At 40.5% G+C, this 27,293-nt stretch overlaps 2 protein-coding genes across 2 annotated transcripts; both read right to left on the reverse strand.

Annotated features, from left to right (window-relative positions):
* Positions 1-240: 240 nt before the first annotated feature.
* Positions 241-13,971, reverse strand: LOC139666623 (uncharacterized oxidoreductase YjmC-like). Its single transcript, XM_071545910.1, has 11 exons — positions 13,845-13,971; positions 7,448-7,596; positions 6,366-6,554; positions 4,958-5,019; positions 4,444-4,497; positions 3,856-3,954; positions 3,475-3,610; positions 2,663-2,781; positions 1,987-2,082; positions 1,452-1,562; positions 241-1,153 (listed from the first exon to the last, which is right to left on the reverse strand). Exons 1-11 carry the CDS (start codon positions 13,850-13,852, stop codon positions 1,088-1,090), a joined length of 1,089 nt encoding a protein of 362 aa, XP_071402011.1. The 5' UTR covers positions 13,853-13,971; the 3' UTR covers positions 241-1,087.
* Positions 13,972-19,334: 5,363 nt separating this feature from the next.
* On the reverse strand, positions 19,335-24,012 carry ifitm5 (interferon induced transmembrane protein 5). The gene is made up of 2 exons (XM_071545907.1): positions 23,723-24,012; positions 19,335-21,974 (listed from the first exon to the last, which is right to left on the reverse strand). Exons 1-2 carry the CDS (start codon positions 23,927-23,929, stop codon positions 21,753-21,755), a joined length of 429 nt encoding a protein of 142 aa, XP_071402008.1. The 5' UTR covers positions 23,930-24,012; the 3' UTR covers positions 19,335-21,752.
* Positions 24,013-27,293: the final 3,281 nt, after the last annotated feature.

The following is a 27,293-nucleotide window of genomic DNA, read 5'->3' on the forward strand; positions in this document are numbered from 1 at the left end:
ATGATTTGAAAGAGCATTAACTTAAAAACTAGCTAACAATATTTGACTCATCTATAATCTAAATCCATACCAAACAAAACCTCATGTCAGAGTTGATCTTAAATTTTATGCATAATCATAATGGACCCCTGGTGCCTCTCAGTACCTCTTAAAAGAAGTAGCAGGTGACAAGATATGGACCATGCTGCAAAATGTGAGTAAAACCAACAGAACAACTTTGGGCAAATGTTGTTTCATTTTTCCTTTATTAAACAGGGCAAGAAAGAACAAAGTTGTGTTTATGATGACCTAATGGTAAAAACGGGACTTCAGCGTCATGAAATGGCATTAGGTCTAGCTACATTCTGGTGGTATTTAAAAATGTTTTTTTTAAAATCATTTTTGTGCATCACAGCAATCACATGAAACAGCACTGCAATAGTACCGCAGCATAATTAAAAAGGCTCAGCTGGATTCAACCTTCATAGAAGTGAAAAGGAATGGCCGTGCTGTCAAGGGAATGGCTGCCTCCAACAAAACACAGACACTTAAACACTTATCTTTCAACAGCACGTCTTAAAAAACACCATGCGGCGGTGCCTACACACTCATATTCAGCCATCAGCCGTGTCTTGAGATGTCTTTAAAACATCTTTAAACAATAAAATGTGCGTATTTTGAGACATCCGGAGATTTTGCTGTCTGACGTATCTTGAGATACAAAATGTAGTGTTTAATGTTTTATGTTTGAACTGAGCTTTGGTTGCCCGAAGAGATCTTGAGACACAGAATTTAAGTTTAAAAACATGGCTCAAACAGTCCCGCGAAAAGAAACTAATTTGACATTTTACTGCTTATCACACAAATGTCATGCTGATTAAAATTGAATGCATATATGTAGCTAATAATGATTCAAATGCCTAATTCAAATCAGTAAAATATGACTGTCAAAATGTCTGAAACTCTTTGTACAATGTCTGTAAACATAGTTGCACTCCCAAGATCTCTAAACCTGGTATCCTTCCCAAAGCTGGAATGTGAACTTCCACAGGAGAATAAGTGCCAGATTTCCCAATAAGTGCCAGATTTCCAAAGCTGAAGATGCCGATTAATTGGAGATGAGCCTGTCGCAGGGGAGCAGGGGGTTCACACCGACCCTTTTACCACATTCGTTCTAAACAAAGAAGAACAAAATGAAAAGGAAGTTAGCTCAGGGTCAAACCCTTATATAGTATCTTACATTGCTAAGGTCAGTGATTGTCTCTCCACAAAAATATCACATCTGTTCACACCTACTTTCCTACACATAATTGCTATGAATATATTCATAACAGCTTAAAGGAGAATGCCCATCAATAAAAATATATATATATATATACAGATACCACTATTCCCTCTGGGTTGGCGTGAAGAGAGAGTTATGAATTAATAAAAAAATCTGGCCATTCGTTTCCCTTCTTTCCAGCTCTTACCATGAAGTTGACGACGTTGAGGTGGTAGGGGATCCCGCCCATCTCCTCACACTTAGCCATGTTCATCCTCTCTGGATCTCCAGCAGCCAACACAGGAGTATCAGGGTCAGCCTGCGGTGAAAGAGCAGAGTGTTCAAATAAAGCTCCAGCTGGTGAAAGATTGGCTGGGTAAAACCTGATTTATTGCCTTTATCATGCATGATAAATGTGCTGCATACACACTACTGTTTACTGTTTGCTGCTAAAAGTTTTCCAATGCATACATCAAAGACATTCTTTTCAAATTTGTTGGTGTAGTATTTAAATATTAAATACTAAATAGCACAGTATATGGCATTTGCTAGACCCTTACAATATCATCATTGCATGTACTTTTTAACCTATGCCCTAATCAGGAAAAGGAAACCCTAACCCATTTAGTTACAGTGCCATGCCTTATCTGTTGAGCAAATAAGTCCACAGTTTGCACTTTAAAAAGGACAGCAAGATAAAGCTCTATGCAGCGAGGTGCTTGGTCTCAGTGGGATCTACTCACAGGATCCATCCCTCTCTGAATGGACAGCAGGTCTGACATCCTGTCGTTGAACCCGGCGGCAAAGTTCTCTGGGTTGATCGCCACAAAACACTGACCCTGCGGACACAACACGGGACGGTGAACTGACACAATCCAAACAGTAAAGAAGGCTTTCAGGTGATGTCACACACCACCTGGCGGCCATACTGTACCTTCAATGGCAACAGTGGCTGTGAAAGACAGATTGCGTTTCTAAACTTGAAGAAAGCTTACGCACACTATCTACATTGATTTATCAGGTTTTCATTTGTTTACAATGTAGAATAAATACAATAAAACAAATAACAGAAACACAGAATGAGCCTAGTCTTGGCTGCCTGAAAAGGACTTCAAGCAGAAGCCATCATAAGTAACAGGACCATATACAAGCTATATAATATATAACATACAATTTCTGTTTATAAAGCAGTAGCAGGCTACATAGTGTGCAGAATCATTCTTCCTTTTTGAAATAGTTTATCCTTCGCCTCCAGCACCATTATAAGTTTTCAAAAGTGTGTGGTAGTTTCACCTTTTCACTTTTTTAAAACTTTGAACTAGTTGTTACATCTATTTTACTTGGATATTACTTAATTATTTACAGTTATTACTGCATAATTAATGGCCAGAATATCCCCCCCCAAAAAAAAGAACATACCAGGTTGGCAACACGGTCGGTCACTTTCCATGTGCGGACATGTCGGCTGTACTGGGCACCAGCCAGGATGCCACAGAACACCTCCACCATCATTCCCAGACCATAGCCTTTGTAACCACCTGAGGACACGAGAGAGAGAGAGAGAGAGAGAGAGAGAGAGAGAGAGAGAGAGAGAGAGAGAGAGAGAGAGAGAGAGAGAGAGAGAGAGAGAGAGAGAGAGAGAGAGAGAGAGAGAGAGAGAGAGCGAGAGAGAGAGAGAGAGAGAGAGAGGTAGGTGAGATATCATTTGGTGTGTTGAGATGGTGAACTCCAACAAAAGTACTATGGTACATCACATATTATACAACGAGCCCATAGAGAATGAGGACTCCCCAGTAGTGGAATGGTCCCACAAAAAGAAACAAATTTGACATTTTACTGCTTATCACATATCACATATCTTCTGCTTGCACTGAAAATAAATTTGGTTCAGAAAAATAGATATTTTTTCATAATTCTACCTTTTTCCTAGCATTTACCTCTTAGCCGAGCACTTCTCTATCATACATGATCATTCTAGGGCCATAAAAATATGACATCTATTGTTCGGGCCTGGCTTTGACCCCTGTGCTCCTTGTAATACTGCTGATCTTGGAATTTATATTTATTCTACTGTTGCCCTCAGTACAATAAGCTAGATGCCTAAAATGTAACTGTAGGACATAACGGGATAGCTTTGATATCAGATTCAAAGAGACATGCGGACAGAATGGATTGGCTCTTTCCCTCGCTGAGCTGAGCACTAATGGTTTTATCAGTGTTTTTTTTTTTACCTGTGGCTTCACTGCCGCCGATGGGCACCAGTCCTCCTCCCTTCAGGACCTTGCTGGGGTCAGGGGTCAGTTTGCCCTGGGCGTCACAGCCCCAGCCCTCCGGGATGCTGTCCCCCCGCCGGTCATGGAGCTCCACCTGTGCACACACACACACACAGTGAGACATTAGTATGTGATGAGACCATGCATGAATACACAGGTAAATTAATGACAAAATCAAAAAAAGGTGGAATTTCAGTCTGCCATAACTATATATGACTTCCTCTTTCAATAAAACAACTTAAGGTGGGGATAGGATGTTATTAACCTGAAGGAGATCAAATCAAGTGGAGGAATGAGGTAGTGCTCCATGTTGGCTCATCAGTTTGCATCGGGTCTTACCTTTCCAAGTGCGACTGCGGACGTGGCCATGTCCAGCACAAAGCTGTCTCCGTCTTTAGCTGGAGCTGCCACACTGATGGGGTTGGTACCCAGGGTGCACTGCAAACAGCAGGTTCACAGAGTCAGAATGGGACAGATGTTTCAAGTGGTAATCCACTAGATTCCATTTTTATTCATTTATTTTGGCAGCATATGCTACAATACGATAAGATACGATACGATAGAAATTTATTGTTAGATTTCCCTAAAATTTGTCATGCATCATAGCAGCTCCGTTTAAAAAAAAAAAAAAAAAAAAAAAAAAAGAGACACATCCTACACAGGATAAACACAATGACATTGCACATAATACACATAATCACACTGCATTCAATTACACATAAACATCCGAAAAGAACATATATAGCACAGAGACCCTCAGTTATCCCCATTTTGCACTAAGCCCCTGTATTGCACTCTCCGCCCAAAATCTTAATTTTTATGAGTGAAAAATGAGATTAAACCAAGCTGACAAGACCAAGTCATACAACTGCATGCAATACAATTAATTCCACAGAATAAACCATATGGAGTAAAATATTCTCTCACCTCTTTACCGCGTGTGGGGACGACCAGTGGGGACGTGTTGGTGTATGACATGCCCTGTGGTGGTCAGATCAATATTAGACTGATGGAGTCAGTGACGCCATACAGAAAAACATAATACAGTACATTCATCTCTATTAGGTATAAATGACAGCATGCCAACTAACATGAAGGGATGTTGGTTTAAATTACAGCTTCCCTAGGACTGAAATGACTGTAATTAGAGTGTAACAAAATGATAAACCGAGTTATCAAGAAAAGGAAGCTTAGATTTTCCTCCAGTTTCTACTGGCAATGGTTTATTCCTCAAGGCCTTATCAAATTCAACAATATTCAACCAGTAAGTATGAATGAGAGGCTATTAGCGGAAACAGAGGCAGCACACAATCCGTAAAATAAAAAGTTAAAAGTTCCTTATAAAGTAGTAACGGTTACATCGTGGTGTAATGTACTTAATCACCACTTGAGGGAGACAAACAGATAAAACGAGACAGACAAGATGAAACTTTTCACTCACAATCATGTTTTCCTTCAAAGCTTGCATTGCGTAGTATCCGGCAATACCATAATGGTTGGAACCTAAGAAAGAGAAGTGCCAAAAACATTTTAGTATAAGCTGTCTAAGTTGTTTCATTTATGAGAAGATTAGTTTAGCATTTTCCACACTCTAAAATCTATTGCAGTCAGGTGACCATGTAAAAGTCAGCCTTTGATAAGATCCAAGAGGGATTTGACTGCAGTCTTTTCTCTTAATTCCATTAGTTCAAATTCAACTCATGGTCCGTTTCTAGTTTCATGAGTTGGATTTTAACTAGTTTTGGTTTCTGTTCTCTCATGCTTAATTGCCTGCTATATGAGCCAAATACCGAACAACCCTTTCAACAGGGAAAATAATCCTTTCGTAAAAGCCTGATGTTTAATCCAGTCGAGTACAGTCCTGTATCTAAAGCCTAAGCATAAGCTCATGAACTCAAAAGAAACTGGTAAAACGTGTCCTCCAGATGCATTGTCCCTCCAAGTTTAATCGGAGCGGTGTTGTAGCTGTTATGGCCTTTCAAAGTTAGAAATTGTGCCCTTTAATTATATAGTGCAGTCTGTAAGTGTTTGGAGAATGACATTTTTTTGCGCAAATTTTGGCTCTGTACTCCAGCACATTGGACCAAAAGTAATTGGACAAATTAACATAAACGTAAATATAAGTTGTCATATTTAATATTTGGTTGCAGATCCTTTACAATTGATGACTGCCTGAAGTCTGCCACCCACAGACATCACCAGAAGCTCGGTATCTTTCCTGGTGATGCTCTGGCAGGCCTGTACTGCAGCCATCTTCAGTTCTTGCTTGTTTACGGGGGCTCTTTGCCTTCGATCTGGTCTGCAGCAAGTGAAACGCATGCTCAATATTGATTGAGGTCAGGTGATTGACTTGGCCAGTCAAGAACATTCCACTTTCTGACCCTAAAAACTATTTGATTGCTTTGACTGTGTGTTTGGGATCACTGTGTTGATGTTTCTGTATACTTTGGCTCTCACCCTGCTGCCGTCAGTAGTGACATCATCAATGAACACAAGGGACCCAGTTCCAGCGGCAGCCATACATGCCCGAGCCATAACAGCACCGCATGAGCTATTCCTCTTTCCATCAGTCTGGAACAGGTTGATCTATTTGTCTAATCTGTCCATAACACTTTGTCCATCCCTCCTGAGATGTTACGTTTGAGTTAGACATTTTGACCTTTAATTACAGTGCCGCCATTCGGCCAATCAGTGCATTTTGTCAAAATCAGTCCAGTGTACGGACAGACGTCTATCCCAATCCAAATTCTACATGTTCAGTTCATAGATTCTCTTTCGAACTGTGTACCTGCATCACAGACTCAAGAATTTCATCTGTGCATTTTGTGCGTGAAGAAACTGGGACTCACCGTGCGCCACCACCCAGCCGATCCCCACTTCTTTGGCCTTCTTTATGGCCAGGTTCATGCAGAAGTTGCCGACCACGGGTCCCAGCAGGTTCCTGCCGTCCACCAGCGCCGTGGCCGCCGTCTCCTTCTCCACGACCGGCTCACCTGCCTTCTCACAGATCCCCGTCTGGATGTCTTTCACATACATGTCTGTCCAAAAAAAAAAAACCACACAACTCCCATTTTTAAATGCGGAGACACAAAACGGCCCAAGGCAGGGAATTATGGGCTAGCTGATGGAAAAAAATCAATTGGAATAGTGGATTGTGGACTGGTGTGTTTCTGTTGAATTCCAAAGTAGCTGGTATGAGCCCTTAATATTTTCATACATTAGAAAATTAGAAGGATGTGTTCATTATGGGGTCATTCATTCATACTTTTAACCAGGATAGTGTTCAGTTTGCCCACCTTTTGAGTCTGACATACTGTATATCTTTAAGAGACACATTCTTGGTATAAGTCATAGTAAGCACTATCAAACTGACGTAAGTTACATGAAGATAGGGTATTTTAAGGGGGAAAAAACATAAATTAATGCTTTTCTGAAAGTATAATTCATTTTTATTTATATTGGTGGTTGTTTGCCTTATGATGAACACACTGGAAATCATAGTTTAGCCACCTTTTTCTTTATTACCACAACCCTGCTTCTAACCAACAAAAAAACTGTTTGTATACACATTTTGTCCTATCTGGGCATGACTTACGTCACTTTCAGGGACACACACCAGACTTAAGACCAGTTGATTGGGGACGGCTTGTGCAATTGGGGACAAAAGCCGTGTCCCCAACTGGTAAAAAGCTGATTTTTGGGTCAGTGGTTAAGGTTAGGGTTAGGTTAAGGTTAGGGTAAGGGTTAGGTTTAGGCAAGTAGTGGTTATGGTTAGGGTTAGGGTAAGTCTCCAGGAAATGAATGTAAGTCTAGGGAAATACCCCAAAAGTGACTTAAGTAAGTATGTGTGTGTGTGTGTGTGTGTGTGTGTGTGTGTGTGTGTGTGTGTGTGTGTGTGTGTGTGTGTGTGTGTTGCGGGTGTCCCACTGACCCATCCTGTTCAGTCCGTGGCTGTAGTGGCCCCTGCGGTCTCCCTCCACCAGCACCTCGGCCAGGCTGCGGGCGTGGTGCGGCTTGGTTCCCACGGCCATCATGCATCTCTCGATGAAGCTCTGCACTTCCGCCTGGTTAATCAGACACCTGCGCAACGGAAATGTTTCCAAATCAGCAACTCAGGTGTTACATTCATGAATGAAGTACAACCACTGTGGGGGGAAAAAACAATACTGAATGGTCACTGCTCAGTATTTCAAAAAGTACAGGTAAATATATACTCAAATATGCTATTTTTTAAGCAAATTCCCTTTGTGTTAATGTGACTCCAGCAATGACTTTGCCAGTACAGATGTTAAGGTCTTCTATTTTTTAAATGATGGATTTCTCATTTTAATTTATTCAACTTTTAAAAACATGATGGCACTTGTGAATGCTCATTTTGAACATCTTTTCTTTGTGAATCAGCAATACAGGACCGACTAAGTTACATTCAGGATTCAGGAACAATCTGCTGACCTCCACTAGAGGCCAGCATACAGTCCATCAGTCCGTGAAATTGAACACCAAGATGCTTTCAGCCAATGAGAACCATGCAGGGCCAACTCCTCTTCATTCTCATCAAAGGGAGTCTGTGTTTTGCTTCCTCCTCCTTTCAGGTCTTATTCATTGGATGTGTGACGCTGCCCCCGCCTCGTCCTGCTCCTCCCTTTAGGCAACTGAATTAATTATTTTTACTCAGCAAGCTTGGGTAACACATCAATTCACTGGCTACTTATTTACCGTCGTTATGACTCCTTAACCTGCAATTTATCACTAACCCCACATTACGGAGACAGTAATGTGCAATACTTAAAGCTAAGGAGGCAGTTATTATAGTAAATAACTGGATCATTTACTAGTAATTATCGATTTGTTTACTTGTAAAGAAACTGAAATGAGACAATAACGAGGAGATACTTTTTGTCAGAAGGCAATAATAATCCTTATTTACACAATAATATGCAAATTCTTACAAGTTTGTTATTCTCAAATAGTACTTTAAGGAAACATTAACAATCAACACTATAGTGTCACAATATTGTAGTTTATTTACAGGTCACTGTTGATATATTTGTGTATCATGAAAAAGTAAGATGATGAAATTTGTGTTCATTCAGTAAAATCAGTTAAATTTACCGCTAATTAACAGGTAAGTAGATCTGTTACTTAGGACAATGATGTGGAAAGTGGCCCAGTGGTCACATAAATTTTACTTTCATAAGCGTACATTTCAGTATCTACTTACATGTTAATGCTAAATTCATCTGATAATTTTACTAAATTAACACTAGTATAACCTCTATTATTCATTACTTTCCTTACTGTTTCGTTATAGACAAATATACCAAAACTGACCTGTAAATATCTGAATAAGCTACAATTTTCTGACACTAAATCATCAATCCTTTATGTCTCCTAACACTATGGTTTCAGAATGGCTGTATCCTTTGTATCTTTAAGAGATACTGAATGATGAACCTGAGGTAATGTTTCTTCCACCCCAATATGGGTATAAATTTAATTTGCAATAAAATACACAAAAAATCCCCTCACCCCTAGTGCTGCAACAAATCCTGGGGTAAAAACACTCACTGTTCCCTATTAAGCAAGAAAATAGGTTTCCCGCTCATTTCAAAGTCACTTTTTACCCCAATTTCTGTTATTATGTTTGTTCCACTGACATGACGTAAATCATATTTGACTTTGGCAACTCAGGAGAGTGAGTCTGAGTAAAATGCTTGCTAAAAAAATCAATTAAGTCAATACACGTGCATCAGTTTTGGCTTTTGTTTGTACAGCAAACCATGCTCTTATCTCAGCCATGGGACACAGAGTCTGCATTTTGGGCTAAATGGCAAAGGTAAATCCGTCCAACTGCTAGGTTGGCCAGTTCTCCACTACACCCAGTTCCTGCAAATATTTTTCATTCTTGTGGCATTTGACAGAATGGATAGGCCTATGCTAATTCACAGTTTGAAGTCCATCTTTGTAACCGCTCATACTGTAATTGTACAACTTAACCTTACAGATGAGGCACGGTAGCTCATGTTGTGCCTTTTCCTGAGGCTGCTTTGACGACAGCATTCAGTTGGTATTTAACTGAAATTGTTATGGAAGGCTAACAGCAGTAAAAGTTTAATGGTGGGATCACTGAAAAAAAAAAAAAAAAAAGTAGAGCTAATTTGGTTAGCTTTAGAACACAATGCATAACTGTGTGATTGGGGTTTGGCTAGGCTCATGTGCCAGACAATGTTTTGGAAAAATAGTTTGTCGGACTCCACACAGTGTCACGCAATGAGCATTGTATCCGAGTTTGGTCTCACGGTCGGATAGTTCTCTCTATTACAGTTTCACGGTCGTGTTTGCCACACCAGTGAGAGCACTGCCATGATAAAACGGTGTTGTTGACTCAAAGATGTTTTCTTTCTAACACATTAAGGTGGGTAATGATAAAGACGTGGCAATGGCTACCATCCCGAAGTGACGAGAACACTGAGAACAAAGAATAGTGAGTATTATCCAAGTACTAAGATACAACTTTTTGGGATGCAAAATATGAATTGCAGAGAACGATTGCCAAAGGGTTTGGTTAGATACACCTTGAGCATCACAGCCAGGAAGATTGTGACTGCTTGACTAAATGGGCAGCATGTGCTCTCTAAATCAGCACCAGATGCTAATGGTTACATCACCGCTGCCGCAGAATGGGTATTGTTGCATAGAACAAAAACGCTTCTCAAAGTAGAAAGATCTTTATAAAACAACAAGGAATTCCAACATGCATATATTTACTACACCAAACTAAACATTTAGAGCGTGAGACATGGTCCGAAACAAACATAATAGCAATAGCCATCTAACATCTGCATATGAGATTTGCGGGGGAAGTACAGTTCAAAGATGAAGGACAAAGCCCACATGCTCTGTGGGGTGAGGCGGTTACTTTACAATAAAATTCAGAATTTTTCCCCTCTGTAAAGGTTTTTTTCTGGTCTGTTCCTTGTATTTTCTCTATAATCGCAAGGGATTAAAATAATTTAAAAGGTTATATCCCACATCTCCCCAAAACTACTACTTCATGAACTTAAAAGTTCATGAAGTCCAAATACTTAAATGTTCTTAAACATTGACTGAACAGAAAGCATCTATTGCGATGAGTTCAGTAATCTGTAATGCTGAAAGAGGGCTACACAATTTTCTCCTTCCTTCCTTCCTTCCTTCCTTCTTTCCTTCCTTCCCTTGTCTCCTTCATTTGACTTTCTGCAGACACATGGTACCAAGGGAGGGGAGGAAACAAGTCGTAAGTCTTGGAATGCATCATAATTGTATCCAGATATATCCATATGGCTCCAAGGCAAAGTCATTGTGTTTGGTAACTAGATAATTGGCTATGCATGTCAAAGTAACACTGTGTGCTTTTCTATCAGCCCGGCTCAAATCGTAATAACTCACATGTAAAAATCATTGAATGTTCTGCACCTCAGAACGTCGTACCTTGGCGTTTATTGGATGACGGATCCCCTTTATACCGGTTTTATAGAAGCCATCGCCCAATGTGCAGCTTGTACGAAACATAGCTTATATAACGTACAGTTTAGTATCTTGGTTCTAGTTTCTAGCTAGAGAATTTAGCTTTGAGAGAGTAATTCACGTTCACAAATACTGACTGGACTCATAACTTAAGGCCATAAGAGCAACGCATTTGGGTTCCTTTGAGAGTGGCCATTCAATTTAAAAATTCTTCAACTTCATACATTCATTTCATACAAACCCACCATTGTGCTTATTTTTGAGACTTGAGCCTTTAGATCTTTAAGAGGTCCAGATTCACTAAGAGTTTGTCACGAGGGCAATTTGTGCATTTTTGTCTCATTTGCTTGAGCTAAGATTGCAGTTTATCTTATTCATGAATACATTTATGCAAAACAAGTGCAAAGAATCCCTCAAAAACAGCACTGTGCTAATAGCAAATAGCCCCTCTCATCAGCATCTGCCTTTTATAATCGGAGCGTTTTCCGATCTGTTTTGAGTTTCTCGGACTGAAAACCCTCTCCCTTGCTTGCCTGACTTGCTTGCGACGATGCCTGCATCTGCAGCGATGATGTTTCTAAATGGAAAAACTCTCCGCGCAACGTCTTCACGCCACCTTTCAAAAGGATCTTATTTGCGCTACAATAATTTAGGTGAGCTGGTGTTGCGAAGTGGTCATTTTGGTGATATGTTGCGCGTTCTTCCCTGCTCAAACCTGTGGTGAATCTGGGCCTGACACTTCAATGGCCAAATGGTGGCTTCTCTCCAGTCTAGCACCAACATCAAACATGACTGTTGACCTTTACCCTAGTTGCCAGTCTGCTGCAGCCTCCCTCCCTTACACGGACATACATAAACCATAACAGGGTTGTCTCTGGCATTCATAGAGGCACGAGGCCCAGCATCTGCAGTGAGGTGGGATTTGAGTAGGGGGGATAGGGGGCTGAGGCACACAGCAGCCTTAATGAAATCCAGAAGGGAACCCATTTGGAGGCCATAAGCATGGAGGAGGCACCGGTGGGCCCTTATGTAAGGTCTTACACAACCCAGAGGTTCACACTCTATGGTTCAACCTATAGCACATTGCGCAATTTCCTGTAGATGGCAAGAAAAAAAGAAGGAAGGAGTCATAACTGGTAAGGAAAAACTTTGACCAGACCTTATGGGAGCATGAAACCTTCCAACCAGCCGGGACCAAAGAATTCCTCGTCAGCGACTGTCATGCCCTAAGGTCAAAGTGAGGCCCCTATAGGCTATGTGTTTGTTAGGAGCTGCTGTAAATATTCTTTGTCATGACGTTCGAGAGAGCTTAAAAAATCCTTTGCAGTTGCCCATGCCATTCTGTCTTTGTCTCTTTATGTAGGAGAGAACTGTACATATCTCTGAACATGAAAGAAGGAGATCACAGAATGGATTATGGATGTACTATAGGTTGAACCCCCTCCCCCCTCCCCCCCCTCCCCCTCCGCTGGCTCATGTTACAAAGGCAAAGATAATGGGAAACATGTGTCAGAATGGGTTAACACTGGCTAGAGCACAAAATGTACAATGTTAATAATCTAAGATGATAGACAAACAGTGCCATTGGAATGAAGGGGCCATTTAAACAGCTATCAGTTTTAATGGGCTCATCAAATGCTGCAAAATCATTATGGACTAAGATTCATAAATTAAACATTAAATCTAAAGCAGCCAAATCAAGGAAGAATGTGTACAATTGCATGTTGAGGTGGACGTTCATCATGTATATGCATTTTCGTTATACTTGTGTGTGTGTGTGTGTGTGTGTGTGTGTATGTGTGTGTGTGTGTGTGTGTTGGGTAGGGGAGGGGCGGGGGGTAGGAGGGGGGCGGCTCTTGAGAGAATAATAGATTAATGTGTCATGGATTTATCAGGGTGTGATGAGACGGGATGAGACGTGACATGTTGTCAGTGAAGAAGGAGTAATCTATTACTTGAGAAAAAGTAGAAACACTAGGCTGCTCCTGTAAAGGTTAAAACCCTCCATTCAAAAGTTGACTTTTAAGTAAAAGTACAGAATGTGCTTAAATTGGTTTCACCTGTCTGCGTAAATCAAAATCAGCATAGATTACCAAACCTGCACCTACAGGCAGAAAACTACAGTGACTGTCCAGCCACTGATAAAAAAAAATTTCAATTTTTTTAAATCAACAATGCCTCATTATTCCTGAGGATATCTTTATCATTATGGACAAGATAACACATTAGATGAGGAGAATCTGCTCTTCTGGGATCATAAAAAAAATCAAGCTATCAGGGTCTTTCAAACTTGCACAAAGCATTTTTGGCTGTGGGTGCAGACAGACAGTCAATGAGCAGAGCTGATAACGCTGCAAAATGGCAAAGTGACACAAGGTAGACGCAAAAGTAGACTTCTAAAAAGTTTTGCATATTATGTCCTGTACAAAAGTCTTAGGCACCCAAGAGTTTTTATATAAATTGTCTTAGATGTTTATTCTTTTTTTTCTGTATTAGTGTGTCAGTAGACTGCTCTTTATAGTTCATTTTTTGATATTTAGAAACTTTTCATTTAATTATTTTTGAAAGCATCTTCGCTTTGTTTTTTTTTCTTTTACATGTGCCTAAGACTTTTGCACAGTAGCCTACTGTATATATACGTTTTGCATGTACTTTACAATGACTTCTTTGTCAAATTGTCATTCAAGCATGCCCAAAGTCTTGTGACTCACGCCACAAAGACAAAGAAAAAGTTTGGGGTTTTGAACGTTAAGCAGTGCTGCTGTGGCATAATTGGCTTCTGTCCTTGATCTCATACAATTAAGACCGGATCGGCTCCTTACCTGCTCATGTTGACGGTCCTGCTTTTGTTGCTTCAGGTCGATGGCTGGGTCGGTCTTGGCGTTTGGTCCCGGTGACTTTGGTCTCGATGATCCACGGAGAGTTCACCAACTTGCTCTTCTACCCCAGTGTTTGGAAACGCCCAGTGCTGTCAACTCTATCAGGTATCCTGTCTGTCTGTGGGCGTGTTGGAGGAGAGGCTATGGGGGGAGTTTTCGCGCACCATCACATAGGCCTATTCCGGCGTGGCAAGGTCATGAGGCTCCAGGCGTTATGTAAACCTGTTCTTTACTTGCTTCAATATTTGACGTGATAGGTAACTTTGGCTTGCACTGGCGGATAATGAACCTAACGAAAAATCACCATAATAATCCTGTAATATTCCCATAGGGACTTACACTGTATCTGTGGTACTCAATCGTGAATGTATAGATAGTAAATTGATTGTATTTTTTTTTAATCTCCTTTGGTATCCATAACATTCTAGTAGGGACTTAACTTTTAGTTTTGCTCCAATATTTGTGTAGTAGCCTTGTAAAACTTATTATAGGATTACTAGCCCAGTTGTTTTTTCGTAAGAGTGAATCTGCAGCAACAGCTTAGGCAAGGCAAACTTTATTTATATAGGACATTTCATACACAAGGCAAATTCTATGTGCTTCACATAAAACATAAAAAAGAATAATCAAAATACATAAAAACCCTCCTAAGCCAACTTGCTCAGGGGCACATTTTAAAATGACATATTACAAAAGAAAGAAAGAAAGAAAAAAAAAGAAAAAGAAAGATAGGCCTTTTTGGAATATCATCAAAATAATTAGGCTTTACTACCTTTACTTTCACAAACAAAAGTAATCCAGCAAATGAGTGCAAGGTCTGGAGAGGCCTTAATATGTTGGAAAATCTAAAAATCAGACAAGATACACTTCAAATGGAGAAAACAATGATGATGAAACTCTGCCCCTTTGAATGAAGCCTCAGTTGAAATCCAAGTCCTTATTGTATAGTCTCTTAGTGGAGCAAAATCCCTGTTGTATGAAACCATATCAGTGGCATTAGGCAAGTCTTTCACATAGGGCGTAGTCACATAAACCTCCAACCCCTACCTACCCACCCACCCACCCACCCTCCAGGACTCAAGTGCCTCAAGTTTATCATATTTCATGTTACTTTTTCACTTGAGACTCTATAAATCAAAGCTTAGGTAAGCAAAGTCCTGCTCAAAATCCTCACATTATTGGGCATAATTATGTTAAGTTTTTATATTTTCATAGAAAATCAGAGCTTGTTGCTCCCTCTGGTGGTTTAAATGGTTTTTGGCAATTTTGATGCAATTGTGTGCTTTCTGTACAGATGATAGATGTAGGAGTTACAGCTCTGTCTCTGTCAACAAGCAAATTGCATGGTTTTATCTTTAAAAATAACAGAGGAAGCAGACAACAGCCAAACCTGAGGATGGAATCAGGCTTTACCAGGATAGTGAAAGTTAACATGTTAAGGAAAACATATAGAACGCATAGAAGTGTATCACAAAATTATTTTGTTGTTGTCTTTTTTACTTAAAATGTCTCTCTTGGCAAATTGATTTCCTTATTGTTGCTGGTCACATTACATATTGAAGTGGCCAGTGTTGGGCAAATGTTGGATTCATCTGATCCCTGTATCTTAAATCTGTCCTTTTTAATGTCAATCAATTTCTTCCTTGTGCAGTATAGTAGCAGCGTGTGATTGTAAATCTATCAAGATAATTTCAACAATTTTCACTATTTTGAAAGTGATCAGACTGGAGATTTTTGACAGCCTTACATACTAAAAAGAGACAGAGATTTGAAAGCAGAAAAACAAACTACAGATGGATTCCTGAATATGGCACTTTTTGAAAATATTCTCTATAAGTTTATATATTCTAAGTCTCTATAACAACCATCTTGTTTCTGATGTATTGTATTTTGGTATCTGTGTTGTATGCATGAGGCAGTTGTTTCCAAGTCAGTCGCAAAGGTTGGATTGACCAAGCAAGGAAATCCCTCAGATCCTTGGGATTGGCTGTAAGACGGACCAATGACCAGGCGAGGGCCCTTCCTGCAGAGACTTTACTTAATGTGAAGTTCAGCAGACCACAAGGGGTCAGACCACTCATGAGACTTGGAGGTATGGTTCCTTGAAGGTCCAGTGCAATGACAAGTACATTTCTCAAGTTCATGGTATAATTTAAGTTAAATAAATTATTATAATTTTGAAACTTTGAAAAACTCTCTCTCTGCTTGTCAACAGAATCAAACATGTCACCTACACCCAGTTTTTAATGAATGTTCTGATTGGCCAACAGTATGCATAGTTAATGAGGTGCCCCATAGTCTGTCAGACAATAGCCAGCCAGCTGCTTGCCAAACTAGCCTAAATCTTTGTGCCTCCATTGTTGCTGAGTGCCAACACTGGATATTTGTTCCCCAAAAATATAAATATTGGCACAATCATAGGGCTTTCACTCAGTCCAGCAAGATTTGTACCATCTAACCATCAAAAAAGGGAAAACAATTATGCTCATTATGTTAGAAATCAATCAATCAAACTTTTCCTGACTGAGCTGACAAAATAAGAGGTGTGTGGTATACATACAACCTTTTCTGTCAAGACCACTTGTCTATGTAGCAGGCACATGGTAATACAAACTCAGATCGTGGGAATTGTTCGTGTGCTCACATTTGGCACCAAAGTAGCTATTCTTTGGTAGTAGGGATGTAACGGTATGAAATTTCACAGTACGGTACGGTATCTACCAAAATACCACGGTATACGGTATTTCACAGTATGAATTTTTTCCCCCCCTTTTAATTAAATGTACTATGGCCCATCAAAAAAACAAACAAGTATTTTGCTTTGAAGAAAAATATTGCTTTATTGAACTGAAACATGTGTGCGTGCCTGTGTGTGTGTGTCTGTGTGTATTTAACTGAAACTCTCATGCATTAGCATTGTAACATTTACATAAAAATATGAGAGTGAGTAGTGAGATAACGTTAATGTTCTAGCGCCCTGCAGTGCAACATCGGATAGTTTATTTTGCATTAAAGACGGAAAATACACACAACAATCTTGTAATCCAGTGCAGTTTAATAATGTATATTAAATTATCCAGTAGTCCACTGTTGCAATTCAATATTGCTAGCAACTTGAAGTGTGATGTTTCATTTTTTCCCCTGGCTGTCACAAGCAGAGCTGTGGATAGGTAACCCTCCATTGTAGTGGCGTGCGGCGCTGTGCATAACTGCATTGTCCAACATAAATTTATACCGTGGGCACAGGGAAAGGCTTACGGTTCAGAACCGTGGTTGCTTGATACCGCGGTATACTTAAAACGGTATACCGTTACATCCCTATTTAGTAGTAATATCTAATATCCTGTTACAAGGGGTTATATAACACACATATGAAATTACTTACAAATTTGGCTTTCATATGTGTGTCATTCTGGCGCTCTCATAGCACAGACCGTCTTTTTGGCAACCGCCGTTGTCATCGTTGCTCAATCGCATTTACGAGAGATAAATTAAATAATGAGATACTTAAGCCTCACTTTTACTGCAGTTTATAAACTTTATACTTTTACTGGTTATGGAACAGTTTGTATTTTAACCTGCTTCAACCCCAGAAGTAAAGTTTCTGAAAGTACTTGACTCTCCACATCAAAGACACAGCACTCTCACAACTCCTAGCTCCAGCTTCAACGAAAGGAAAAATAGCAGTTGTGCTGTAGCAGTGCAGCATATTGTGTGCTAAGTTTTTGCAAAGTCTCACAAAGCTGTAGGTCTGTTTTTGATGGTGTTTTACCTTGCTGCAAATGGAACCTGGCGCAGTGGTATAAGAAGATAGGGTGTGGAAACCGGTTCTACAATACCGCCTGATCAGATTAAAAGCTATAAATTCCACGAGACAGACAATGACAGAAGGAACTGATAGGCTAGCAAGATTCCTACTGATGATGTGAATCTTATTTTTTTAATGCACAAACCCTGATTATAAATGATCCACTACCAATATGCATAGTCCGCAGATCTGTAGTCACCCCCTTCTCATTTTCATTTACAAAATCATACAACTAAGGCATCTAAGTAAAAGTAAATCCAGATATTGTTTCAGTCTGTGACATCTTCAGAAAGTAATTTAGCCTGTTTGTAATTATCGACATGTAGAGCTGGGACAAAAGCTGGAATGTCAGTGGTGATAGCGGCTCTCCATGGCAGCTTATGTTGGAGATTCATAGTTCCCAAGAGCATGAGTGGGCCTAGTTTGGACACGAAAAATGCAGCTCGACTCCCCCAAGGAGTTATGTGTAGCGGGGTTGTTGAGCCAGAAGACAATTAGCGAGCAATAATGTGGGAATCAACATGTCGAAACAAATGTCCATCGGAGGCGGGGCTTTCCTGAAAATGTTCTCTGTGTTTCGTAAACGTTGCAGTGGCGTTATTGTCAGTGCGCCTACATGATTGTAGAAATAAAGGTTTGAGTCTAAGAATCAAGGTTTTCTGTAATTAAACTGTCAGGAAGGATATAACTGTCTGTGTTTGTGTTTGTGTGTGTGACAATGTGTGTGAGTGGGCTTGTGTGTGTGTCTGTGTGCTTGTGTGTGTGACAATGTGTGTGAGTGGGCTTGTGTGTGTGTCTGTGTGCTTGTGTGTGTGCGCACATGCATGTGTGCCTGTACGTGTGCATATCAGTCCATGTTTGTACGCTTACGTGCACAAATGCATGAGTGTATACTTGTGTATGTGCAAATGCATGTGTTTCTGTGTATGCCTGTTTTTGCAAATGCATATGTGCGTGTATGTGTGTGTGTGTGTGTATGCCTGTGTGTGCTCTTGTATTTCTATATTTATGAGAACCAAACCAAGTCCTCACAAGGAGAGAAAGATGAAGTAAATCCTCAAAAGTGAGGACATCTTGCCAAAGAAAGAGCTATTTTGGGGTTAGAGTTTAGGATTTAGAGTTAAGGTTAGAATTAGGATTAAGTTAAGGTAAGGGTTAAAGTTAGGCATGTTATGATTAGGCTTAGGAGTTTGGGAATGAATGAAACGTGTGTGTTGGTGTGTGTGTGTGTGTGTGTGTATCTCCTTCCTACATGTCTTCCTCCTGCCTCGCCAGGCCCCAGCTCCAGAAAAAAGCCTCCCAAAAAGTGTGCTGTGCTGGTAGCGCCCCCTCCCTACTGCCTTCAAACCTCTGCAGTCCCGGCTCCTAGCCTCTAATTCTCCATGGCACACACATCTGTAAGCATTTCTCCCAGACCACAGGAAGAAAATAGAAAGTTGGCACCGAAAGGCTGTGATTTGGGTGCGTATAAATAACGTCTCAAGCATAGGAGAGGCCACTAATATGATGGGAGTCCAAAGGGTGGGAGGTCGGGAGGAGCGGGACACACAAGTCATCAAAGAGGCATGAGGAGCATGAGCATGAGGACAAATGGAGCCTGTGGGGGTTTTAATGAAGGAGGTGTCGATTTATTCTCAAGATCCCTCAAGGGCATCTCAGTGGCTCTAGTTCACATACCATGTACATGTACAAACCCGACTCATTCTATGTTATCACTTTCAATCTCTCTTGATTTATGTTCCTCCTCCTTGAATACTGCCACTAAAATATACAGAAAGTAAATTACCCCACATGTAAAAATATACAGTAGTTAAATTGTGTTAGAGCAACTATGCAGTACAGTATGTTGTGAAATGCCACTGTTTCAGTGAGGATGCTGCCGGTGCCAGCTGTGTTGGTCAAAACAAATTCTGGTTGCAGTCTGTTCAAATCATTAAATTCTGTTTCTTTATGGTTGGTATATTTACATGAAAAGAACCAACATGACTTGAAGACAGCAATGTTAGCACACCACAACAAAACATGCTCTTCTCATCGGCAGGGATGGACATGTTAGGAATAGAGGGGTACACATCCACCCTGTTTTAAACCATGGGCTGATTAAAAAGCTGGTTAAAAGAAAAAACAGCAATACACTGGATTAATGTTGCCAAGGGTTTACTGGGGCACTAGCCCACCAGCCCAAGGCTAGTTTAAAACGCCAAGTGTTCCCCTAAATGTGTGCCATTAAATCTGTGATAAATCCCTCAGATTGAGAGCTGATTGAGTGGAAACGAGCCATCTAGTCGCGCTGAAGGCCTCCAGATCGCAGGCTGCCGCCTCCTCTGTAGTGGTCTGCCCAGGCGGCCCTCCCTTGCAGCTGAGGGCACATTTATACACTTTCCCAAAATGAGATGTTCTGTATATAGACGGTACAGCAGCAGCCTCACAGCTGGGACGACTTGAAAACAACCATGCCTCAGACCCGCCCCAGAATCAAACCTATGAAACCCAAAATGATCACCCTGAAGTTGGGTGTAGGTGCAGCAGCGGACCGCAAGAGCCGTTTGAAAGAACATCTTCTCTTCATCAGCCTTTCCCTGAGTTCATTAGCTAAGAGAGAGACAATTTTTACATACATTTTTTTCACAGTGTATTAATGAAATCACACATGACAGCTATTGAGATCATATAACCTTGTGCAGCTCCAATATAGATAAGAATAAATGCACTATGTTAAGAACAAAACTAAAGCTAGTGTTTTCAATGCAATACTGTGTTATAGTATCTGGTTTATTCAGCTCACTCACATGAACTATCACAGAGGTTGGCACTGAGACAATGTAAGGTTAAAGTACTTAAAACAATAAAATACCAATAAAAAAATGCATTAATGATCAAACAAAAATCTATGTATGTTGTAACAATGATAATATAAAAAAAACTACAGAAAGAAGAAAAGTAAGTGACTAGCAATGGGAAGTGAAGGTTGATTGTCCGTTGCCAAGACAGTGGCTTTTCTCCCTGTGAAGCATTCCCACTTTGGCTCCACTGTCCTCTGTTCTCTCCACTCTTTCTCTACTTTCTATCCTCACTAGAGATAACTTGAGCTGTCATCCAAATTTTGCATTGACATAAATACAATAAATAACAACAAAAATAACCCCAAGTAGCTGCTTGCTCATCTCTCAGTGAGGATTCAACTCTTTCCACAGCCTTTCTTAACTTCATTTGTTCCCCTCTTTTCCATTTTATTACTATTGTCATTGGTTGGCTTGCTTCGTCCTTAATCAACTTCTCATCTCTACTGACCATGTCTGGGAGATTGGCAGGTGTAAGATGAACTCCCTCGAATATTGACAATACAATTAGGGATGCACCAGTACTAGTCTTCTACTGATAATACCACTTCTGAGTAGTAAGTATCAGACAATATCGAGTACCAAATCAATAATTTGCTTTTACTGAACAATATAAACATAGATCATTAGTTTGGGGTCACTGGCGAAAATATTAAGATTTACTCCATTGGTTTTTTTTTTATTAAAGAAATCTAAAACCCTGAATTGTGTGAAAATGGAAGAAAATAAATGTATTTTTCATTGATGTTTGATGTCTGTATCAAATATTATATGTGACTAAAATACCAGTACCCTATTTCAGTCTGGTATTGGCCTAATACCTGATACCAATATTAGTACTGGTGCATCCCTAACACAACAATGAATATTGTATATGAACAAACCAAAGTTCTGTTTCCCAGAAGTTTCTCAGCACCAACTTCACCTCTGACCCTTAATTGACAAATGGAATTAAGATTATTTTAGTGCTAAGTAGCCCAGTGGAGCCTGACTTCCTGATGGTATAGGAGCACAAATATCTCTATCCATTGGCTTATCCTGACTAAGATTCTTATGGAAAACACCTTCCCACCAATTAGGAGCTATAACGTCAACCTTCATCTGCCGAATCAAATCAAATGCCCTTTCCAACCATTAGTGTAAATGGGTTGACTTGGAAACTGATCTCTCCCTCTCTCTCCCGCTCTCTCTCTCGCTCTCCATCTACCAGCTGAACAGTTTCATGAAGCTCTGGAAGCCGTCCTCTCCGAAGAAGTCGAAGGAGCCCTGCGAGGTTCCCAGGTGGACCAGCAGCAGGACCAGCAGGACGATGACCAGGAGGGGAACCAGCAGGTTCCAACCAGCTGCCAGGATGTTGTACCACTTGGCCTTGTCTGAACACTCCTGGGCCAGTTGCAGGTTGCCCTGGGTCTTCTGGTCCCTGGCCTGTACACACACATGCACACACGCTTTATTAAATGTGTCAACTGAATTGCACTCATATTGAGGACAAATATTACAGAGCTTCAGAATGGTTTTCTGACATTTAAGGACATGAAAGCATTGTCTCCACCAGACGGCCCAGCTTCATGTTTCTATAGAGACTAAACAGAAGGCACAGAGAGCACAAACATGCCCAAACAATGTCTACAAACACATGTATACATAGTGAGGGGGGGGGCACAGAAAAGGAGAAAAAGAGAAATTACAGTATTCAGCCAGGTCTTTGTTTTACAGCCAGTTCATCAAAGCTTGTCCAAAAATCTTGGACCCAGGTTGAATACTGCAGTTTTCCCAAAGATAGTCCAGGTTAAGGGCTGAGCAAGGTTGGACCACATAGTAAATGTATCTGTATATTTTGGAGCGGACCAAGCCGAGGCTTTCCCAGGCGCTCTTTAATTTCCCATGAGTACTTGCCCATTAGGAAGATGCCAATTACACCATTTTTAACTCCCTAGACAAGCAGCCAGTGACTGTCTTTAATTTTAGTGCTGTGCCATTACTGGGCCTGTGATTCAGAGCTGCGCCATACAGTCGACAGAATCAAAAAGGACTTAAATTAAGGCTATACACGCCCTTTTGTGGGTAGTTTTTCAGAGACTTTATCATTCAGGTAGTCATACAGTTTGTTTGTACAAACTTACTTTAAACATACCACTTTTCAAGGGTCTTTAAGCTGTCTTTTAACGAGAAAAGCTTTTGTTTTGGTCTACGTTCCTGTTTCTCCACAGCCCCATTCCTGTGGTAGAGGACACACCAACTTCCTCCTCTGTGTGCCATTTGGGTAGTGAACTTCACACTGAAACAAGTATAGTCTCTACAGAAATATATTGTGTTTTTAATTTAAAAGCAGAACCTTTTCATAACAGGGCATTTCATAGGTGGAATACGTGTTGCATTTAGCATTACCTTCACAGTATCACTATTAGTATCACCCTATTGTACAAGTCTGGCTCTGTAAAGCCTGCCAATTTTTTCTTCAGTTTGGCAGAGAAACAATGGCTAGATACTTCTTGTTCTTTTAGAGATGATGTATCAGTGCTGATGTTCCAATTGTGTTCAACTTACCACTCTGGTAACATTTGCCACGACATGCCTATTGTGTAAACTATTCTTTGCCAACTTTGTCCACCTTTGTGTATTCCCACCAAACTGCTTTAGAGAAGACTTTTTATAGGAATAGTTGCAGATTCACAAAAATGTTCACCAAGCATATAAAAAGGTACCAAACTGGGGCACTTAATGGTCCAATTTACTATTGCAGAATGTTGCTGAATAATTGAAATTGAAATAATTGACTCTACTCTCTTTTTACCAAAGATATTTTAGTGTCAGCACCTCAGTTTCAAAGACACTCATCCCTTTTAAATAAAATGAGTTACTCACATTCCCAGTGGAGGCTTGAGGGCAAAACAACAGTCTAAAAGCATTACAGTAAATACAACAAGGTCAAATAAATAAAGCTATTTTCTATTTGAAAGTAAATAGTGGTTTGGTCCTCTTGTCAGGATTCTGCATCCTCCAATCACTGCTTGGACGTCTTATCTCCCCTTCATAATATTACAGCTCTCTTCCGTTCTCTTCCCTTTGAGACCTCAATGAATTTTCTGGGTGTTTCGTGCTCAAGACACGAGCCCAAACTGAACCAGACAAGCAAAGAGTGGCACAAAGGGCCAAAGAGCACAACACCTCACCTTGATGGAGTAGACGAGAGCCATGAAGCCCAGGCAGCAGAAGTTAACGTACAGGGTGTTGCACAGTGACCACACCAGGTAGTCCCGGGGAGCGTTCTTGCCGGTGTTGCCCATGTTCACCACGGTGGATCCGGCCGGCTTACGGGCAGACTTACAGTTGGTGAGTGGGGTGCAGTCGGACGGGTAGTTGTACGAGTGGTTGTCCATGGCGACACTTAGTCAAGGGATCCCTGGCTGTGGGTGAAGTAGGTGGCTTTTGCGAACTAACCAGCCTTCCAAACGCTTGTGCACGGTCCCCTTAGGCAAGTGGTGCCCTCTGTGTAAGAGACTTATATGGCCCAATGGAGAGGGAGGTGACTAGGAGAGGACGCATGGGCAGGGTCCTCTAATATAGGTCTGTTATTATGTGGTCAGAGAGAGACTGAAATAGAGAGACACACACAGAGAGAAAGAGAGAAGTCAAATGGGCAGATGCATGGGAGCAAAGGAGAGGTTCTATCGCTGAAGAGCTTTAATAATCCTGTCTCAACTTTAGTGGTCCTGATGTTGGGGGGGTTGGGCTCTGGTAGTGGAGGAGAGCTGAGGAAGGGCAGAAGTGGTAGAAGTACACAAATTCCTTACTCAAGTAAAAGTGCAAATATCTAAAAATATACTCTAGTGAAAGTTGAAGTACCATTTCAAATCCTTTACTCAAGTCAAAAAAGTCCATGGTCTTAAATTTACTTAAAGTTTAAAAGTAAAAGAAGTAGTAGTAGCATTTCTGATGTACAAAACAGGGGTTCTCTGTTGAGCGTTACTCTGAATCACAGAACCACTGAACTTGAATGGATAGAACGGTCTTTCCCATTCAAATCAATGTTCCTGGGTAGTCGAGCGGCGGCGATGTTTGTGATGAACCGATGGTAAGTTGCTGAGGCGAGAGGTTTTGCAGCAAGGACCAAAGCAATGGAAAACTGGCTTTGCAGCTGAATTAAGTTGTTAGTCATGCCACCACTAGGTGGTGGTCTTTTACCAGCTGCTGCTGTCTTTAAAGTTGGTCAAAAGTTTTGACATCTGTGCGGTTAGTGGAAGTTGTTATAGTTGAGTTAATCTGTTTCAGCCGATGTCCATTAGCTGTTTAGTTAGCGAATGCTAACTTTTCTTCTCCACTAAAGCTAGGCATGCCATGTCAGTTTATAGCATTTAAGGGGCTATATTAAGTTAGTTTATGATGCTTAAGCCAGCTAGGTTTGCTAATATGCTGATGCTGAGGAGAAGAGCTAGCGAGAGAAGCACAATCTTTGATAATTCTACGTTAACCTTGTTGCAAACATCAGCTATCTGTTGAGTTTTTTCGACAATTTGCTAAGGACTTGTGCAACAGACATATCTGCACAGTAAGTGTGACTCATTTTATGGCCTTAATGTCCGGACTTGCGTTGTCACCATAACAACTAACCCTTAAAATTCCATATGGTCTCCATTTTATGCTATACTAGCCAAATTACCATAGCAAACAGTGGAAGGACTGTGGTCTGCATCTCAAATCACTTACGTTAATTCTAGCAGCTGAATTCACTAACGTTAATTCTCTACTCTCTTGTTTCTTCTCTCTTCTTCGTGTTGCTTCTCTCTCTGTCCCTTTCCCTCCTTTTTGGTGTTGTTGCTTTGGTGAACAAGCAGCCAATCACATCTGGCACTTGATCAGCTGCTTCCGGGGTGGAAGCTGTCTGATGCGGAAAATTTGAAAAAACAAACAGTTGATGATTTCCCAAGAGTAACGAGTCTGTTTTGAAAATGTAGTGAGTAGAAAGTATAGATTTGTCATTTGAAATGTAGTGAGTAAAAGTGAAATGTCTTACGTGAAAGAAAAACTCAAGTAAAGTATAGATACTTGAAAAGTACAGTGTAGTTTTACTTTGTTACTTCCCACATAGTCTGAGTCTCTGAGGAAGGGTTATGCTGTTCAAAGCCTTGAAGGTGGTGAGGAGGAGTTCAATCTGCTGTCTGGAAGCCAGCGGAGGTCCTGCAGGACGTCTGTGATGTGGTGTGTCTTGTAGGGAAGCAGCAGCAGACAAGACACTGAAATGAACACTTTACTTGAGCCACATTTTATACTAGATTCCTTCATTCATTCAGTCCAAGGCCTGAACCAGAGCTTTGTGACAGCATCATTTAAGCGTTTTGTGTTTCAGAAGACAGGGTGGGTCAGAGGCAAGCAGTTTTTACTCCATCGTTGACATATCGTTGGAATGAGAGGGTTGAGTTTAAGACACCAAGGTTACAACATGTTTTTTTTGTTTTTTTAACCTTTATTTATCCAGGGCAGGGTTTGCTGAGCGTGTATGCTATTTTTCAGCACCGCCAAACTTCACATTCACACAGTTACTCACACTGGAGTTTCCCAGTACAACCACAGTCCGCTGAGCAGCTCCACTGGAGGTTTAGTACCTTGCTCGAAGGCACCACAACAGCGCTGAATGAGGGAAGAGGGAGCATTACTCATAGCATTACAGATTTCCCCAGTCATCGCAGGGATTCAATCTAGCAACGTCCTGGTCACAAACTTCTCTAACCTTATACTTAGTGTTAATGTAATACAGACACAAGGACTCAAGTTACAATTTTCATTTCTCGAGACTTGACTTGATGCATGAATAGAATACTTGAGACTTGACTTGACTTGGGTTCTGGTGACTTGGGACCTGTCTTTGACTTGTACTTTGATGACTTGAAAAAGTTTCTAAAGTCTTGGCAAAAGATCTTGTGTTTGTGTAAATGACTTATATTGATTTGTTCCATTAGACGACTGAATTTAAATTCTGTTTTCTGAATTTGTATGGAATGATTGAATTTACTAAAGTTGAAACCGATTATAGAAATCAAACTCATTATGCTTAAGTTTTTATCCTATTAAACCCATATTGCATTGAAAAGTCCTAGTTTTCTTTAAGATAAATTGATACTGGACTCTTTATTTGTGCTGACCTGTCTTGGTGTTCTACATTTAAACTTGAGACTTGACATTAATGACTTGAACTTGACTTGGTAATCTACATTTGGACTTGGGACTTGACTTGATACTTTTGCCTCAAGACTTGAGACTCATTTGGGACTCGAGCAAATTTGACTTGGTCACACCTTCGACGTAATAAGATGTTAACATCATTGTGGTTGACAGAAAAGTGCTGGGTGGAATGGATTTACGATTTCAGTTTCCACGGTTCAGTTTGAGGACGTTTTGTGCTCCTTCCAGGATTTAAAAAATACAAAATAAACAAATATTGAAAAACAAATATTGAAGAATGAACAGAAACATGTGTGACAAAACGTAATCTTAAGTTTGAAAATTAGCATTTGCACTGTATTAGTTGGAGATGTGTCCTGTTCAAATGTTCAGTGAATTTGGAACAACACTGCACTCTGCTGGCCAATTATAGCAGTCTGAAAACATGGCTGAACAGATGTGGTGCCCTCAGCATCCTTGTTCAAAATGTATGCATGGGCAATATTTACATTGTGACAAAAAAAAAAAAAAAATGTTTTCTGAATGTCCCGTTTGTTACTTTTACACATTGGTTGAAATAAATTT

The sequence above is a fragment of the Centroberyx affinis genome, unplaced genomic scaffold (genome assembly GCF_046629955.1).
Source record: "Centroberyx affinis isolate AG114_WGS23_722 - 3 ecotype Tasmania unplaced genomic scaffold, CSIRO-AGI_Caff_v1 ptg005066l_1, whole genome shotgun sequence".
In the NCBI taxonomy this organism is placed as follows: domain Eukaryota; kingdom Metazoa; phylum Chordata; class Actinopteri; order Beryciformes; family Berycidae; genus Centroberyx; species Centroberyx affinis.

Coding starts and splice junctions, on each gene's coding strand:
- LOC139666623 (XM_071545910.1), bottom strand. Junction 4,498..4,957: donor CTTTGAAGGAAAACATGATT/GTGAGTGAAAAG, acceptor TGACCACCACAG/GGCATGTCATACACCAACAC. Junction 2,782..3,474: donor CGGCGGCAGTGAAGCCACAG/GTAAAAAAAAAA, acceptor TCGTGTCCTCAG/GTGGTTACAAAGGCTATGGT.
- ifitm5 (XM_071545907.1), bottom strand. CDS start 23,929: ATGGACAACCACTCGTACAACTACCCGTCCGACTGCACCCCACTCACC. Junction 21,975..23,722: donor CTCTCGTCTACTCCATCAAG/GTGAGGTGTTGT, acceptor GTGTGTGTACAG/GCCAGGGACCAGAAGACCCA.